At 40.5% G+C, this 19698-nt stretch overlaps 1 protein-coding gene across 6 annotated transcripts in view; it reads right to left on the bottom strand.

The window, feature by feature from the left end:
* BNC2 (basonuclin 2) overlaps window positions 1-19465 on the bottom strand; it is a 486498-nt gene extending 467033 nt beyond the window's left edge. For 2 of the 6 annotated variants that reach the window (XM_018051926.1, XM_018051935.1), the window contains exon 1: window positions 19239-19464. In XM_018051926.1, coding sequence (XP_017907415.1) covers window positions 19239-19241 — 3 coding nt within the window. In that variant the 5' untranslated portion in view covers window positions 19242-19464. Of the gene's footprint in view, window positions 1-19238 lie in introns of all 6 variants that reach the window. The other 4 variants (XM_018051929.1, XM_018051934.1, XM_018051927.1 and 1 more) reach the window with 3 other exon arrangements.

Raw genomic sequence — 19698 nt, 5'->3', positions numbered from 1 at the left:
AGCATGCCAGGCCTCCCTGTCCATCACCAAATCCCGGAGTTTACTCAAATTCATGTCCATTGAGTCAGTGATACCAACCAACCATCTCATCCTCTGTCATCCCCTTCTTCTCCCGCCTTCAATCTTTCCCAGCATCAAGGTCTTTTCAAATGAGTCAGTTCTTCACATCAGGTGGCCAAAGGACTGGAGTTTCGGCTTCAGCATCAGTCCTTCCAATGAATATTCAGGACTGATTTCCTTTAGAATGGACTGGTTGGATCTCCTTGCAGTCCAAAGGGCTCTCAAGAGTCTTCTTCAACACCATAGTTCAAAAGCATCAGTTCTTCAGCACTCAGCTTTCTTTATAGTCCAACTCTCACATCCATATGGGACTACTGGATAAACTGCAGCTTTGACTAGACAGACCTTTGTTGGCAAAGTAATGTCTCTGCTTTTTAATATGCGATCTAGGTTGGTCATAATTTTTCTTCCAAGGAGTAAGCGTCTTTTAATTTCATGGCTGCAATCACCATCTATAGTAATTTTGGAGACCCCCCAAAAAAGTCAGCCACTGTTTCCCATCTATTTCCCATGAAGTGATGGGACCAGATGCCATGGTCTTAGTTTTCTGAATGTTGAGTTTTGAGCCAACTTTTTAACTCTCCTCTTTCACTTTCATCAAGAGGTTCTTTGGTTCTTCTTTGCTTCTGCCATAAGGGTGGTGTCATCTGCATATCTGAGGTTATTGATATTTCTCCCAGCAATCTTGATTCCAGCTTGTGCTTCCAGCCCAGCGTTTCTCATGATGTACTCTGCATATAAGTTAAATAAGCAGGGTGACAATATACAGCCTTGATGTACTCCTTTCCCGATTTGGAACCAGTCTGTTGTTCCATGTCCAGTTCTAACTGTTGCTTCCTGACCTGCATACAGATTTCCCAAAAGGCAGGTCAGGTGGTCTGGTATTCCCATCTTTGTAAGAATTTCCTACAGTTTGTTGTGATCCACACAGTCAAAGGCTTTGGCATAGTCAATAAAGCAGAAATAGATGTTTTTCTGGAATTCTCGTGCTCCTTCGATGAGCCAATGGATGTTAGCAATTTGATCTCCAGTTCCAAACCAAAATTTTTGTCACGAAAAATTTGCTGGAACTGAAAATACTTAGAAGAATAGGACACAGACTTTCCAAAGCCAATTCCAAATGACGGGCTCCAAAACATTTTAAGCAATGATACCATCAATATATGACATTCTAGGGTGACTATTTTATACAGAATAATACTTATTTGTATCTACTTACTTGTGATTTTCAAGTTTCCTTGGAACATTTATATATTAATTATACTAATATATACTAAGTTTATAAATTCTATCAAGAATTTTGTTAACAAGGTTTTCAAATGTTATAAACTTCCTTTCACTTGAGAATAGCTAACTAGACTTCCTTTCAAGTTCTAAGTTTATCATTTATTTCCCAATATCCTTCAAAATTGCATATACAGTAATTGCAACATGGAACTGTAAAACCTACAGTGGTGAATTGTATGGCATGTGAATTATATCCCAATAAAGCTGTTCTAAAAAACTGAGGTCACCAAGTATCCAGTTAAGCTTGTCACAAAAGAGTCAGATACAACTTAGCGACTACACACACACAAAATATTCTCATTCACTCAATAAACATCTGCTGTTATTTCCCATACCAGGCGCTGCTACAGAAAGCAGAAATTCAGAAATTAACAAGACAGGCAAAGGTCCCTGTTCTTAGGGAGTTTGGCATCCAAACAGGAAGGAAAAAGACAATTAATAAACTGCTTATAAGCAAACAAGTTAAATACAGTTTCAAGTGGTGATTAATGCTACTGAGAAAAAAATTAGGGATAGAAGTCAAAGAAACATACAGGGTAGAAAGGCAGCCAGGAAAGGAAAGTTGTAAGTTCTCTTTGAAGGAATGACATTTTCCCTTTTTTTAATATATTTTTAACATTGTCTGGAGAAGGCACTTGGGCTTCCCGGTGGTTCAGCAGTAAAGAATCCACCTGCAATGCAGGAGCCACAGGAAATGTGGGTTCAATCCCTGGGTCAGTAAGATCCCCTGGAGGAGGGCATGGTAACTCACTCCAGTATTCTTGCCTAGAAACCCCACAGACAGAAAAGCCTGGCAGGCTACAGTCCACGGGGTCACAAAGAGTCTGCTACGACTGAAGGGACTTAGCATGCACGCACACACAAAAGGCACTTAATTTTGTATTTTATTTTATTGGCCGTACCATTCAGTATGTGGGATCTTAACTCCCTGATCAGGGATCCAACCCTTGCCCTCTGCATTGTAAGCACAGCATCTTAACCACTGGACCACCACCAAAGTCCCCTGAATGGATGGCATTTTCAAGGAGAAATGAATACAATAAGGGAGGAAGCTATGCAAAAATCTGGGAGAGGAGCATTCCAGGCAGAGAAAAAACACATGCAAAGGCCTCAGGAAGGGACGAATTTGGCATGTTCAGTGACCGCCAAGGAGCTTAGGAAATGGGAGCAGAGTGAACAGTGGTAGAAAATGATTTTGGAGCACTGGGCAAGGATGACATTGAACATATCCTTTTCAGTCACAGCAGGAGTTTGGATCTTCACTGCAGGTGTTGTAAGATGAAAGAAGAGACTGGAGGTTTTTGCAATGAGGAACTGATTTCTCCGTGAAGAGTCCTCTGAGTGTGGTGGGGAGGAGAAAGGCAAGGACAGAAGCACTGAGGCAGCTAGAAGTGACTGTAATACTGCAGGTAAAGGGCAGTAGGCGGGGCTATGGACGACGGTGATGGTGAGTGGGCAGGAAGTTAGAAGACAGATCTAATAGGACTTGGCCATTGGATGAAAGGCACAAGAGGAGACTCTGAAAGATGCCGGGGAAAATTACGGTGAACACGAAGGTTGGTGAATTACAGAAATACGTGTCATGGCACTCACTTTAACTGGCCCTTTGTTTTTCAATGTATTTTTCAAACTATTTTTTTTTTATCAGTGTTCAACATTTCCTGTGCAGTTTCTCCATTCTCTCCAGTATCACCCAACCTTGGTTCTGACATCTTTTCAAATTTAAAACTGAAGACATATTCAACCTTGAGGGCTTAAATAATAAAAGTCTCACACTACACAAGTGTACCTCAATTGCTCTGAAACGTACAGACTGCAGACGGAAACAGGGACGCAAGAATGAAAGTTAGACTAGATCTAAGGAAACCGGAACAACAGGAGGTACAGTCCACCAAGTGTATCGTCAGGAGATAGTCAGAACCTTATCCTCCTACCTTCTCTTCTGCTAACAAATGTTTCTCCCCAGTCAAAACCTAATTGATATTAAAGTGCTCTAAAGGGAATAAAAGACCAAAGTGAAAGAAGTTCCTGGAATCAACCAATGCAAAGTCATTTATCTTTTTAGTTATTTTTGGCATCCACAAAATAGTATAACAAAGAGATGTTGAATATCACACAATGTGTGAAACATTAGAATCTTTAAAATCTAATCTTGGCCCTAACTGCATAATAAAAAATAGAATCCCAAAGTAATTGACAAATTCATTCTATCACACGGGCCTCCCTGATAGCTCAGTCAGTAAAGAATCCTCCTGTAATACAGGAGACCCCGGTTCAATCCCTGGGTCGGGAAAATCTGCTAGAGAAGGGATAGGCTACCCACTCCAATATTCTTGGGTTTCCATTGTGGTGAAGAATCCGCCTGCAGTGTGGGAGACCTGGGTTCGATCCCTGGGTTGGGAAGATCCCCTAGAAAAGGGAAAGGCTACCCACTCCAATATTCTGGCCTGGAGAATTCCATGGGGTCACAGAGCTGCACACAACCAAGTGACTTTCACTTTCACTTCTATCACAGAAAATAGATGCAGAGATTAAATGCACCCCCCCAACACACACACATACACACACACACACACTCCTATTAGACTCTAGATTGTAGTGTATCCCATCTATATATAAGGCGTGCTTGCATGCTTAGTCATGTCCAACTCGTCATGACTGTGAACCACAGCCTGCCATGCTCCTCTGTGCATGGAATTTTCCAGGCAAGAACACTGAAGTAGGTTGCCATTTTCTCCTCCAGATGTTCTTTCCAACCCAAGGATTGAACCTACGTCTCCTGCACTGCAGGCAGATTCTTTACCACTGAGCCACAGGGGAGTCCATTCCATCTATATATATAAAAAAGGAAGTCGCTTAGTCTCGTCCAACTCTTCGCAACCCCATGGACTGCAGCCTACCAGCCTCCTCCATCCATGGGATTTTCCAGGCAAGAGTACTGGAGTGGGGTGCCATCACCTTCTCTGATCTCTGTCTCTCTGTCTCTCTCTCTCTCTCTTTAAGGGCAACCTCAAATTGAGACATTTCTCTACAAGAGAAATAATATCTTCTATTAAACAATAGAAACTTTCTGTAGAAGATATTTAACTAGTCCTAACACAGGGAGGCCTGGCGTGCTGCGATTCATGGGGTCACAAAGAGTCGGACACAACTGAGTGACTGAACTGAACTGAACTGAACTGAAGCCTTATTATTTTTTTCCCCTTATGCATTGTTTTTCCTCCAGGAAACTACAGTCTTATCCTGTGGCTTCTCACCATTCTCACATACCCATATACAAAACACATTACATGTAATGTTGCAGCATGAGGTACCTCCGAAGAAATTTAAAATGAATGAGATTGCCATCTGCATCATATCCATAAAAACCCAAACAGATGCAAAGTCACCTTAACAAGTAGCTCCCAGGACAGTTAACTAATATCTGCTTGAGAATATTAACATATCCAGAGAAAAAAAGAGTTTATCAATCAGAAGGTGAATGGGAAGTAGAAAAAAAGGAAAAAGGTTCAATGTTGTCAATGCTCTCCCAAGCACAGTCCAGAAGTGAGGAGTCTGAAGAGTGTACTACAGAAAGCAGAGGCCATTGGAAAGGATTTCTCTATAGACAGGAGAGGCCCTTACACAGTCCACTTCCATCCTTAATATTCTCTGTTCAAATTCCAAGCTCATAAAGCAATAAGCAACATGTGAATTATAATTCGATTCCCTACTTAAATTTGCCTACAAAAGGAGAGAATGAGCTAAGCATGCCAAAAGAAGTATGGAAGTATTCCACCTAATACGGTCTGCAGTTACACACACATTCACATGGTCTGTGTGCATGCACGTGGGGATGGATATGAAATCTCCAACCCGCAGTCAGTGAACAAGCTGAACGAGTCCATGGAGGACTGATCTCTTTCAAGCGTGTACTGACAAAACATTAGATTTCTAAACATACAAAGACTAGCGCCAGTCCCCTGGACTATGGTTATTCTTTCAAGATACTGAATATCTTCCTGCCAATGAACTTTGTGCCCCTTCATGTTAGGGTTAGAGCTTCTACCTCCTCTGTTAGACCTACAGCATGGAACAGAGTATCATGTACATCACAGAAATGCAAATGCCTGTTTAATTACAATCTCAAATAATAAGAAAAAAAATGTGAAAATACCGTGGAAAGTGGTGGCAACCACAACTTCCAGGCCGACACTAAAAATAATCATTTTCATACTTATTTTTATCAAATCAGTATACTATTATCTAATGTTTCGTGCAAATCTACAGCACATTATTCTACATATAGTAACGGATATTTGCCTGTTGGCTGGTAACAGATTACTTTGGAATATCTGTATTTCAGAAACACAGTTTGACAATATTAATGAAATATGCAAGGACTTCCCTGGTGGTCCAGTGACTAAGACTCCACCTTCCCAATGCAGTGGCCACCAGTTCAATCCCTGGTCAGGGAACTAGACCCCACATGCTAAGACCCAGTACAGCCAAATAAGACACACATATTTAAAAAAGAAATATTCAGTGGTACACTCAATATTTATCCATCTATCCATACATATACCTAAAACTACAAAAACACTGTATCAGGTGTTACTGCAGTATGAAAATGCATGTTAAGTGCCAAACCCTTCCCCCTACACTATTTTCTCCCTCTCCCATAAGGAAGTTGCAGACTGTCAGTTTGTCACTATACACACACACGCACACAATTTCATTAGATCTAATAATCACTGTCCTCTGTACACAGAAGTGTCCTCTCAGTGACTAGTTGCTGTTTATGGACATAAGTGATGCTGCAAAGACCAATGAACAGACTTAAATATGTAATGTGAAAATATTTTTTTGCAAACGACACTTAATAGAGTAAAAAATATGGTTTAACACATGGTAGAATTCTTGAGTTTAAAAAATATCTACTTTTTCACATCATTCAGAGTTAATGTACTCTGAAGCGAAATTAACGTTTTAGTCTATTGGAAACCAGTTTGAACAAAGACAATGCTTTGTTTCCAATCACCATTTTGAGAGAAAGGAAACACTGAACTATCACACTGAACTTTCAGAAGCATACCTGTTAGCATAACACATGTTAACAGAATAAACATCCCTAATCCATTAGTGTAAAAATGTGTATTACACAAGGATGAAGCACCACAGGACAGAGGAGTGAGTAAACTTACTTCGTAAGGCTGTATTTTTTCCAGGTAATTTCATACTTTACGTCCCTAACCCATGAAAGACACAAATAAAAGCACACACGATGCTGTCATTCCGTGTATATATAAAACAAGATACACATGAGCACATGTCAAAATGTGTGAAACAGAAAAGCAGCGTTAATTTACTGCTCAACATTAACAAAAATGTGCCATTTGGTATAATGCAACTTATTAAAACCCAAAATCAAGTGTATGGTAAATATAAGATTTTCTACCATACTATTTTTTATAAATGATTATAAATCCTCTTTAGAATTTTCACCGAGAAAAGTAATTGTATATCATAATATACGATTTAAAATTGGTTAATTAATTTTTAAAGTAACCTAGGTAAACATTACGGAAGGAAAAATTATTTTCTTCTCCACATATATATTTGATCAGTTAGCCATCTAATTAATAGTTGATATTGAATGAATAATGAAACTTTTGTCCAAACTAACTGGCAAAAGGCCAAAAACAGACAATGCAGTTAAACAAGAATGGCTCATCAGATACTATAAAAGCAATTACTTTAGATGGAGATATAAATATGTCTTTTATTAGTATGAATAAAGAAAAAATTACATCTTTAAGGAAACAAATTTTTTTAGGTCATCCAAATTACCTTATCTTTCATTTGTTCTCAAGCTTCTCTAATTCAACGATCAGGTATTTTAATTACAAAATTTGTCAGGTAAATTTAAAACAAGCTCATGTCTCCAAACGTGCCATGCCAGATTTGAACATAGTATTCATTCAAAGTGGCTTCCCAGGTGGCTCAGTGGGTAAAGAATCTGCCTGCAATGCAGGAGACGCGGGAGTCACAGGTTTGATTCCTAGGTAGGTAAGAGGAGGGCACAGCAACCCACTCCAGTATTCCTGCCTGGAGAATTCCATGGACGAGGAGCCTGGCAGGCTACGTAGGGTCACAAAGAGTCAAACACAACTGAAGCCACTGAGCATGCACACGTGCATTTATTTAAAACTTAAGTGGACCAATTAGTTTGGGTTTGAGATCATACAGTAACGTTTCAGTTTTAATCACTGGTGGGTGGTATTTTTCGTTACAAAGGAATGTCCAGGATGACAAATTTTCTCAACAATTTTTTTTTTCCTTTGAGGTATTTATTCAACTAGAAACAATTATTTCTAGGTACTTAATACCACCATCCAGGGCATGACGTGTATCTCTTATAGAGAACACCCAGAATGCTTTTAAACTCAGTGATAATTAAGAAACATCATAGTATAACCAGGGTGTTTCTCAGGGAGCTAAGAGCCAGCACCTTTTGGCTACCAGATGACATATTTCTTGTCCCCTGGAGTACCACCAAGAGTTTCTTACCCAAATAATAGATGTACTTGCCTAAAGCAGCCTTTACTCTTCGGAGGATCAGATAATTCTGAGTTTTAAAGGTAAACTACTAAGGTATTATTAACTAAAGTGCAGATTTTGTTCAAATTTCACAAAATTTTATGCCAGTGTCCATTATTTGTTTTCATACGTTATTCAAGGTTCCACGCTGTATTTAGTTGCACTGAGCAGCTTCAGCTGCATGCAACAAATTCTGGTAAATTCTCTTTTCATTTTTATTCTGTTACAAACATTTTCTAATTTTCCTTGTTATGGCTTCTTAGATATGCCAATCATTTAAAGGTGGACATTTAATTTCCAAATACATGGGGTTTGTAAAGCAAAAAGAAAACGCATACTGCTAAGGGCAACAACAGAAAGAAAAGACAAACAGGGCTATTTCAAACTTAAAAACTTCTGCAGAGCAAAGGAAGTAATCAACAGAAAAAGCAACCTACTGAATGGGAGAAAATACTTGCAGACCACATTTCTGATAAGGGGTTAATATCAAGAATATATGAAGCACTCCTCAAGTCAACAACCTAAAATCAAATAATCCAATTAAAAATGTGCAAAAGGGGACTTCCCTGGCAGTCCAGTGGTTAAGACTCCATGCTTTCACTGCAGGTAGCGTGGGTTTGATCCCTGGTCAGAGAACCAAGATCCCACATGCCACTCAGAGATGACACCCCCCCCAAAAAAAGAAAGTAAGTAATGATACTCAATATCATTAATCATCAGGGAAATTCAAGTCAAAACAATGAGATATAACCTCTTATCTGTTAGGCCACTACTTAAAAAAAAAAAAAAAACACAAAAGTAATAAGCATTGACAAGAATGTTGAAAAACTGAAACCCCTGTGCACTGTTGTGGGAATGTAAAATGGGGCAGTAGCCAGTGAAAACAGAACAGAGGTTCCTTAAAAAATTTAAAAGATAACTACTATATGATCCAGCAACCCATTTCTGGATATATATCCAAACGAACTGAAAGCAGAATCTTTCAGAGTTATTTGCACATCCATGTTCACAGCATCATCACAAGAGCCAAGATGTGGAACTCAATCTAAACATCCATCTAAGGATCAATGGGTACAGAAAATGTGGTATATATATACAATGAATTATTCAGCCTTAAAAAAAAAAAAGGAAATCCTGTCATGTGCTACAACATGCATTAACCTCAAGGACATCATGCTAAGTGAAATAAGCCAGTCACAGGACAGATGTGACTATCCTACTTAAATACTTCATATAAATGCATTGTTTCCTTTATACAAAGTACTTAAAGTAGTCAAATTCTTCAAAAGTAGAATAGTGGTAGCCCAGGGGCTATGAGGACAGGAAATGGGGAACTGTTGTTCAATAGGCATAGGTATAAAGCTTACATTTTGCAAGGTGAAAAAGTTCTAGCAATCTGTTGTACGAAAGATGCAGCTAACAGTAGTATACTGTATACTTAAAATAATTAAATTATAAATTTTATGTGTTGGACTTGCCCAGTCGGCCAGTGGTTAAGAATCTCCCTGCCAGTGCAGGGGACATGAATTCAATCCCTGGTCCAGGAAGATTCCACATGCTGTGGGGCAACTAACTCTGTGTGCCACAACTATCGACCCTGCGCACCCTAGGACCCACGCTCCACAAGAAGAGAAGCCACCACAAGGGGATGTCTGCATGCCACAACTAGAGAAAGCCTGTTCATAGCAACAAAGACCCAGTGCACCCAAAAATAAACAAAATTTAAAACTAAATAAATAAATTGTGTTATTTTTACCATAATAAAAATAATTTTTTAAATAATTGTAAAGAAACCAAGAATAGCTAAAATAATCTTGAAAAAGAGGAACAAAGTTGGAAGACACATACCTCTCAGTTGCAAACAATCCAAAACTATAGTAATTAAGACAGCGTAGAACTTGTACTGGAGAAGGCGATGGCACCCCACTCCAGCACTCTTGCCTGGAAAACCCCATGGACAGAGGAGCCTGGTGGGCTGCAGTCCGTGGGGTCACGAAGAGTCAGACACGACTGAGCGACTTCACTTTCACTTTTCACTTTCATGCATTGGAGAAGGAAATGGCAACCCACTCTAGTATTCTTGCCTGGAGAATCCCAGAGACGAGGGAGCCTGGTGGGCTGCCATCTATGGGGTCACACAGAGTCGGACACGACTGAAGCGACTTAGCAGCAGCGGCAGCAGAACTTGTACAGGGATAGACATACAGACCAATGGAACCAAGCGAAGAATCTAGAATTAAATCCCCCTGTATCTATGGTCAAATGATTTTCCCAAAAAGGTATCACAAAATTCAAAGGGGAAAGGAACTGTCAAACAATGGTGCTGGGAACAACTAAGATATCCACATTCAAAAGAATGAAGCTGGACCCCTACTCATATTATACACAAAAGTTAGCCTAAGTGAATCAAAGACTTATATTTAAGTGCTCAAACTATAAGACTCTTAAGAAAGTGCTAAGTGCTAAGTCACTTCAGTCATGTCCGATTCTGTGTAACCCTGTGGACTGTAGCCCGCCAGGCTCCTCTGTCCATGGAATTCTCCAGGCAAGAATATTGGAGTAGGTTGCCATGCCCTCCTCCAGGAGAGCTTCCCAACCCAGGGATTGAAGCCATGTCGCTTATGTCTCATGCATTAGCAGGCAGGTTCTTTACCACTAGTGCCACACGGGAAGCCCCTTAGAAGAAAACACAGGAGTAAATATTCATGACCTTGAGTTAGAAGATGGTTCCTTCGCACACCAAAAGTACAAACAGCAAAAGAAAAAATAAATTGGATTTATCAAAATGTAAAGCTTCTGTGCTTCAAATGACATTGTAAAAACAGTAAAAACAACCCACAGAATGGGAGAAAACACTTACAAATCTTGTATCTAATAAAAGATTTGTGTCCAGAATATAAAGGATTTCCTGGCTGGCTCAGCAGTAAAGAATCCAACCTGCCAATGCAGGAGACACAGGTTCAATTCCTGGATTGGGAAGATCACCTCAAGAAGGAAAAGCCAACCTACTCTAGTATCCCATGGACAGAGGAGCCTGACAGGCTACAGTCCATGAGGTTCCAAAGAGTTAGACACAACTTAGCAACTAAACACCACTGCCACCAAAATATATAAAGAGCTCTTACAACTCAACAACAAAAAGACAACCTAAATGAAAAATGGATAGAGGATTTAAGACATTTCCGCTACACAGAGAAGATACACAAATGGCCAGTAAGCATATAAAATTATGCCCAACATCAGTAACACTCCGGGAAATTCAAATCAAAATCACTTGACACCCACTAGGATTGTTAAAATTAAAAGACAAACAGTAACAGGTTGGAGAGGATGTGGAGAGATTGGAGAACTTACACACTGTTAGTGGAAATGTAAAATATGCAGCTGCTTTGAAAAACGATCTGGCAATTTCTCAAAAGGTGAAAAGACAGCTGCCACATGACTCAGCAATTCCACTCCTAGGTATATCCCTAACGAAAGTGAAAATGGAACACACGCACACAAATGTTCACAGCAGTATTACTTGTAATAATAAAGAAGTCGACACTACCCAAATGTCAATCACTGGAGGAATGAACAAATAAAACATGCTATAGCCATACCAAGCAACGTTATTAATTGGACATTTTAAGCATATGAATTATATCTCAATATATACAATTGGTTAAAATTATATATATTAAAAATGGTTAATGGCTCTGATTAGCTAGCCCTATCACATTAAACATAACATGCTCCAACTGGAAAGAAACATAGAAATTACAAAAATCACTTATTTCGCCAAGGATGAAATGGAGACTCTCAGTCCTAGGTAGACTAGACTGGGACCTGCCTCTAAACCCAGGCTCAGGGTCATTCTCACTCTGGAGTGGACAGTGGTACAATCTCTCTCCAAGGTGTGATCAGCCAGCTGAGACACTGATTGTATGAAGGATAGATGTGGGATTCATGTAGAGACCAGCTCCTGCCATGCATTCCTTTTAACTACCACATGGCTTTTGCGGGGAAGGTAAAATTATAGCCTAGAAAGCCCCTCCTTCCTCTTCTACTTCTCCTAACACAAACCACAATGAATGGGAACAGAAACACTAGAAGAGAGAAAACTAACATACCCCTGCCTTGATCATGGGAAGGCCACCAGGTCCCCTGAGAGGATCAAGGTACATTCATCTTACTATCTACATAGAACTTCTCACCCAATGGTCCAGAGACTGGGACATGGCCCTAGGCTGGCTGGGCATTTAGCTGTCAATTGCTGAATGAATATGTATTTCCCTGGGGAGGATCATCCTACCTGAAAAAATGGATGTGGAAATAGCTCATCTCTTCTCTCTGAAACAAAGGTAACTTAGCCCACAAGATACCATGAAAAGAATTCTCAAGAACTCACCAGAGAAAGTTTCAAGTATAACTATGAAAATTTTAGGCTTGGCTAAAAAGGGTAAGGTCATGTAAAATTTAAAAATCACTTTACAAGGATTCTGTAATATCGTATATTTTTGCAAAGCTATTGGGGAACACCAAAACAGTTTAGTAAACTGACAAAAATTATTTATATCAGAAAGACAAAAAATATTCCAGTCGCCCCTAGCAACAAATATTTTCCTAGTTTAAAAAAGTGAACTTGTGTATAGAGAGAGATACAGGTATTATAATTAACCATTTTCTATTCAAATGTCTTGAGAATTCTTAAAAAGTAATTCAATGAATCTTTTAAGATACTGAATAGCATTTTCCAATCCAAAATTTGCACATATTGTTCATTATAATTTGCAAATAATTCAATGCTCATTTTTTTCTTCCTTTACACTGAAGCAATGAGGCAAATGCATTTTTAAAGCATCAAGGAATAACACAAAAGATGCGAGAGGGAAATCAACAGGGGGAAACTAACATAAGACTTGAAAACACATATATGACATCAGGAAATGTCTCTTAAATTCTCTTTTAGATATAGAAGACAAACTGCAAATAGATTTATTCACAAGCAGGATTTGGCCAGTATAAAAACTAGTTATAATACACTGAATAGTCACCAGAAACATCACTTGTGTCCTCTGACAGATTAAGAAATGAAAATAAGACCATTCCTTACGGTGCAATATATCGGTCCCCTCCTCAAAGGAAGTTTAGCTGAAACAATGTGACGGACTTAAGCTGCACACAGGCAAATCTTGGCAGCCCTCAACTCCGTCTATCTCCTTGGCCTGTTAAGCAGAATTCCTTCACAAACTGTTGGTCTCTGCAATAACTCCTACAAAGCTCATTACTGCCAGCGGCAGCCTATCCCCCGTGTTGTGCATTCATGCCCGGGATGCATATCAACGTGTGGCACATGTCCCTGACGTGCACAGAAGGGCTGCACCCCAGGACAGCAGCACGCATGACAATGGTGTCTACTCTCACTTCTCTATGGTTGCTGGGATGTAACCGAGAAATCTAATAACTGTGACAGTGGGGCCTTTCGGGTTTTCCTTGCCTTTCCAGACAGTGAAGCTGCACAGACACTAATGAAAGGTTAAATGAATAGGAATGGTTGACAAGAGGTACAATAAAGAAGGAGCTTGGTAATCCACAGACACTGAGCAGAGATCCTTGGCTCAAGCAGAGAAAGGACAGCACATCGTCGAGTCACAATATTTAAAACAGCTTGCTATACACAGAGGCTTTTGTGTCTGGGTACACGTCTGGCTTTGGACAGAAAAAAAAAAAAAAAAGATACTGAAAAGGAATTTCAGCATGGGGCACTTTGGCAAATGTAAGGTCATAATAAGAGAAAAATGTTTTGTGTGGGCTGTTACATCTTTGTACTGAACACAAAAAAGCAAGAGACTATGAACTCGTGAACCACAAGTTCCAAAACAATACTGTACATTTTGACAACTATTAAATACTGTATCTGGAGGGCTGGCTTGATGTGATTCCCACTGCTAAGATATACATGTAGTGATTCATTTAGCAGCTCCACATTCTGCCTTCCTTGCAGAAGAATTCCTGATACAGAGTTCTATAGTCAAGTTCTAGTCTTCAGTGGTTTGCTACAAATGATATCAACCGAAACTTTTTACTCAAGCCATCTTCCACTCTCTGCAAAACTTCCCAGCCGTTTCTTGTAAAGAAACTGAATTTATCACCCTAGTAATGTGTGAAGTACAAGGTACACTTTGCTGTAATTCCAAATGACTACAATAGTGAAATGTCCCCAACTAGAATTCTTAATAATGGATTTAACTTTTTTTCAGTGCGCTACTCACTACACCCTAAGGGAAGGTTATGTTCCTTGGGGAATTGATTATAAATAATTATAACAAAGCTATTCAAATTACTGAAAAAAAAAAAAAAAATGCTCCAGAACATCAAGGTAAAAATAAAGCGAAAGAAAAAGAAATTGACATTGTTAGACACAGATTTATTTTTAAAGGGAAAAAATGTATGACTCTGCTATGGCCAAACGTTAGAACATGATATAACTGCAAAAGTGTTCCTATGCATATGTCCAAGTTAGAATATAGGTTCTCAATAAATTATAAAAGCGTACTGAGAACATGTTTTAAAACAAGGGAGCCTCTTTGAACAGCCAAATTAAATTATAGCTGAACTCTTGCGTGTACTGAGGGTTCTAATAAGCAACAAATAAAGGCTTTTATTGGCTAGCAACATAATGAGAGCTACTGTGCTGGAGATTAAAAAAAGACCAATCTGGGTAGTTTATCTCACCGGATTATAGTATTTACTTAAATGGTAAATAAGTTTGTGCAAAGTAATGCTACTAAAAACTAGCATATAAATATTAAACTGAAATGATGATCAATGACCATTTAAAGTAAATGTATCACAAATTTTAGCGATAAATGTGAAATTAGATAATATTGAATTCAATACCACTTAAGTTCTATTTCTTTAAATTTAACTAATTTATTGATCTCTGATACATCAGCTTTATAAATGGTTTGCTATTTATGCTTATATTGTGAAGTATTTATCTGAAAGGAGTTTTCTCTCCAGAGTAAGGCAGTTCTGCATCAAACTACTTCAAAAAGATAGGAGGTTGTCTGGAGTGAACAGAAAGAAGGTATCCCCTCCTCAGTGATTCAACAGGAAGTTCCAATAAATATAACTTTGAATGTTGTCCTCTTTAACAGACCTCCATCAGTTGACAAAGCTACAAGCAGTCCTTAGCAAACCAAAACAGATTTAAAATGTTTGTGAATGTACTTTGCTTGATCTTCAGACCATCTGAAAGAGAGAACCCAGAAAATCCTATTTTGACTGTTCTCGTAGAAAGTTCTACTGCTTCTATCACAGCTTAAAAAAAAAGAGAAACTACAATAGCATCTCCAAGCCTAAATACTAAGCCAGTACTCATTATCTACTCTTTTCCTGCAACATTCTGATTGCTAGAGTGATTTTTTTAAAAACCTTAAGTATATCTAATAAAATCATGAGGCTCCCTCTAGCTCTTCAGTGAGGAGTTTACTAACCAATGATCCAATGATCCTATGTAATTCTCATCCAACAGGAAAGATCTGAGGAGGCTGCCTCCCTTTCACAAGAAATGTTTTTCAACTGTTTCTTGTAAGGATGTTGATGGTAAATGAGACCAGCTGCAGAGGAATTCAGAAAGCACTGCTCCTCAAGTCCGCAATGAGTTAAGAATCTATTACTTGTTTCCAACCTAAATACACAAAATTCTGTAAGTGAAACTTTAACCTGTTTAAAGGACGTATACATTCCCAACCTTAGATTTACTCACTTGCTAAAATTAAGTTTAATCAAAAAATAAGGACATACAAGAATAGCCATCTACAGAAATCCGAATTTGTAATCTGGTCTCAGTTCTAAAAACATACACTTAAATTCAGGATTTTGAAAATTTTTAAAAATATTTTATTAATAGTGTGTTTGTGGTGTTTATATAAAAGAGGCTGGTGATAATTTGTAGAAAACATGTCCATGTACCATAATATTTATACACAACACTGTTAATAATTTTTATTGTTTAATCTTTTATGCCATTCAGCCCTGGATAACTTGGAACTGTCATGATATAGAAGAATATAAATAATATAGCCCAAGTATGACATTGATATTTAGTCTACCTTACAATAGCCATAAAAGACACAAAGTCAACTAGCAAATCATTTCAAACAAGTGAATATGAAAAAATGCTAAATCCTACTCATTAGGATTATCTTTCAAATACTCGAGGAACATTTAAAATGGTGTGGAACCTTAACTCTAAAATTAAAAATAAAGGGAAACTCTACCTTCAAGTCATCACCTATTTGGGGCTCCCTTAATATAAGAAATATTCCCAGAAACAATAACAAAAAGAAAAGCTCCTTCCACCCCCCCCCACCTCTTTTTGAGCCAGTGTCCAATTTCTTCTTTTCTGAACAGCTGTATTATCCAACTTAAGTTGCTCTGCTAATTTCAGTCCCACAAGGACTAACTTGGAAGGCAAAAAAATACAAGAAAAGATCAATTTGCTGGGAAAGATCAAATGAGAAAACTGTGGGGACAGCACCAGGTCAGCGTGTGGAGAACTAAGCAGACCTGTTCTTCATTAACTGTGCCTCTCTGGGGACGTCACACACTACCTGTCCGTGGGCTTTATTGAACCGCCTAACCCGCCTCTCTGTTCCATTCTTCTGGGCCCAAGTGAATCATATCCTGCTGCTGACAAGTTAGCAGGGGACTGCGGCTGCAACATGAAAGTACTTTTCTTTCTTGTCTAAATCAGGCAGATTTTTGAAAAGACGACACAGCATTGACTCGTGACATGGCAAGATGAAACGAGAGGTCTGGGCCGGTCTTGGAGCTGTGCAGATAAAAGTAATCAAATGACACTCCTGGAATGCAAATTGGCATTCTTGACTGCAGCAATTGCACAACCATGAAACATCCCTGACAGCAAGCAAGATTAGGACAAAATGTTATGTAAAGCACTGAACTCAAAAACTCTCACATGGAAATTCAAACTGTAACACTTACATTTTAATATAGCAATAGTCACCTCTGCTTTTGTCTGCCGCTTTCTGTAATCACATATCCCTGCCTGACAGGTATCTTACATTTCAGGGGGAAGAAAAAAATCAGGTATTGGGAAGGTGCAAATGCCATTAATATTTTTCTATTTATTTTTTAAAATCACTCGGGAGTTGGTCCTTTTTCAAAGCCTTACATGCAACAACAGCGAACTTAATATTCTCTAGGGTGGAAAAGACAGTCTGAGACTTTTCTCACAGGATACTCAAATAGAGTTCACGTCCAGGCTCAGTATTGCTTCCCTCAGGTGAAGCTACTCCTGTACTTGGTAAAGTGATTAGCAATCTGGATTTTAAATACTCTGCTCTCCGGGAACAGAAAGCTTCAAGAGCTTCATTAAGACTGAACGGTTTAAATAAAGCAGCTACAAATGTAACATAAAACACAGATACCCTATGAAAGTTCACAAGGGATTTTCTTGAGGGGGTGGGGGTGATTCCAAAGGGTGAAGCAAGTTCTATTAACTTGCACAGGGTCTCATGACTCGAGTAAGTCCTCAGATCATACACACTACACCAAAATAAATTCCACCACTTAAATAATGTATGTGTGAGCACAGTAACATCTAAAACTGCAGAATACAAAGCAGCGGGTGACAGATGTGCTTAACCACTGTTCAAAGTGACTAGTATTTGGGAATAGATGTGTGGACAAATAGTATGTAGGCTAGGGGGTAAGGGAAAAGAAAATAATACCTACAACTGTCTTTTACAGTGTTCTTGGGTAAAATGCCGCTATAAGAAAAACCCTCGAGTGCTAAATAGATATACTTAATATTTTGTTTTGACGCCTCCACTTAAATACAGGTTCCAACCATTGCATCTCTCCACTAAGTACATAGAAAACAATAAAACAGGCCACTTTCTGCCACTTTAATCCTGGGTACACAGGATTATTTTATGATGTCTTTTGTACATCAGTTTTACAACAGCGTGACTCTAGGGTAAATGGGAACCACCGTAAATCGCACGCTGCTTTCAAAACCACTTTAATTTCTGTCAGCGTTACTGTAACCACAGACTTGGGCTCACGCTTTTTTTTTTTTTTTTTTTTTTTTTTTTGGTGCCTGCATTTGACAGTCGCATGTCCTACACTCCAGTTGTGACTTTGATCAGTGAAACAAGAGATGTCACATTAGGGGGAAGGGAAGAGAAAAAAATGCCAACCCGCTATCTCCCTTTCTCTTACATAGTCCATCTACATGCGGAACACGGTATATCAGATTCCCAAGAGGGGGCAACAACAGCAGCAAAGGGTGGGGGCAAATTAAAAGGAAGGGAGTGGTCCAGCCCCATCTCTAACAAATCACTTCCCCGAAAGCGGACAGAGCGCTCAGCACCCGGCGAGTTAATCGCCCGCTGCCTCGCTGCAGAGAAGCCGCTTCGGGCGGAGGGGCTGTGCTGAAATCTCGCTTCGCAAGCCTTCCCATTTCCACCACTTGGACTTGGAACTTTTTTTTTTTTTAACCTCAGCCTCACTTTACAGAGAATTTCACCTAGGGTTAGGTGTTTGGTTTTTTTCTTTTTTTCTCCTGCCCCCTCTCCGGGCCCCAAATGCCACCCTGCAATCAATGTGTAAGTAACAAGAATCGGCTAGTGTCGAATTGCACTTCCAAATCGCTCTCTCTCTAAGGTTGATTTTGCTGCCCAGCGTTTTGCACATTCTTCAGAAAACCTCCAGGAGCACTTCCTACATTTTCTTCATTTACAAAGGGAGGGTTCCAAATGGGAGGGCGAGGAGACGGGAAAAGCAGAGGTGCCAGGGACGGGGCGGCGGTGTCCTCCCCGCGCGGCGCACCAGCGCGCCCAGGCGCCCACGCCCAGCCGCCGGTCCCGCACCCGCGGGCAAGTTTTAAAAGTTACCGTGGGTCCAAACGGCGTGCCTCTCCGCCCGGAGCTCCTTCCAGCGCTCCATCAGCCCCCGCCTTCCTCCCAGCCCGTCCCAACTCCCTGGAGCCGTCCGCTCGCCTGCCGCTCACCTTGCTCGCGGGCCGCGAGAGGGGCGACCTACTCGAACCCCCCGAGCCCGCGCGCACACCCGCCCTCCCACCTGGAGCTCTCTTCCAACACTCGGGCCAAGTTGAGGAGTGATTTCGGGAGCGGGGTGGACTAGGGGCTCCCCTTTCCTGCCCGCCCTCCCTTCTACCTCCCGCCGCAGGACTGGTGGAAAACACGGCCCCCGAGCGGCCCCCGAGGCGCGCGGGCGCGGGGCTTCTTTCTTCCGAAGTCTAGAATAAAAAGGAAAGGAGGGTGGAAACTTCTTACCATCTCCGCATGCTGGTTGTCAAGTGCAGCCCCCGCCTCTTGGTCTCCTCTTAGCGGCCGCGCCTGGACCAGCCCCTCGGCCGCCTCACGCTCCTTCTGTCTCGGCCTTTCTTTCCCTCCCCCTCCCGATTTCCTCCGGGCCGCCGCTCTCGCCGCCTCCGCCTCTCCCCGCCCGCCCGCCAGCGCGCGCCCTTGCCGCGGCCCCTCAGCGCTCAGGTGACTGATTTACACCCGCGCCCAGGGTCGCAGTTGCTCCCTAAGTCGGAGCCTGCTGAGTTCCCCTGGCTCGTCGGGACAGAAAAAAAAAAAAAAAAGGAACGGACTGTGCCAGGATGGGGGCTGCTGGGGGCGGGGGTGGGGGGTAACCGGCGAGGTGACCTCGGACGGACCTGCAAGCCCCACAAGTTTCTCCTCTCTCTGCAAAACTGTCGTTGACTACAATGTTGCTTCCCTCTGGCAG

This window comes from Capra hircus, chromosome 8 (assembly GCF_001704415.2).
Source record: "Capra hircus breed San Clemente chromosome 8, ASM170441v1, whole genome shotgun sequence".
In the NCBI taxonomy this organism is placed as follows: domain Eukaryota; kingdom Metazoa; phylum Chordata; class Mammalia; order Artiodactyla; family Bovidae; genus Capra; species Capra hircus.
This window is presented reverse-complemented; position numbering and strand designations above follow the sequence as displayed.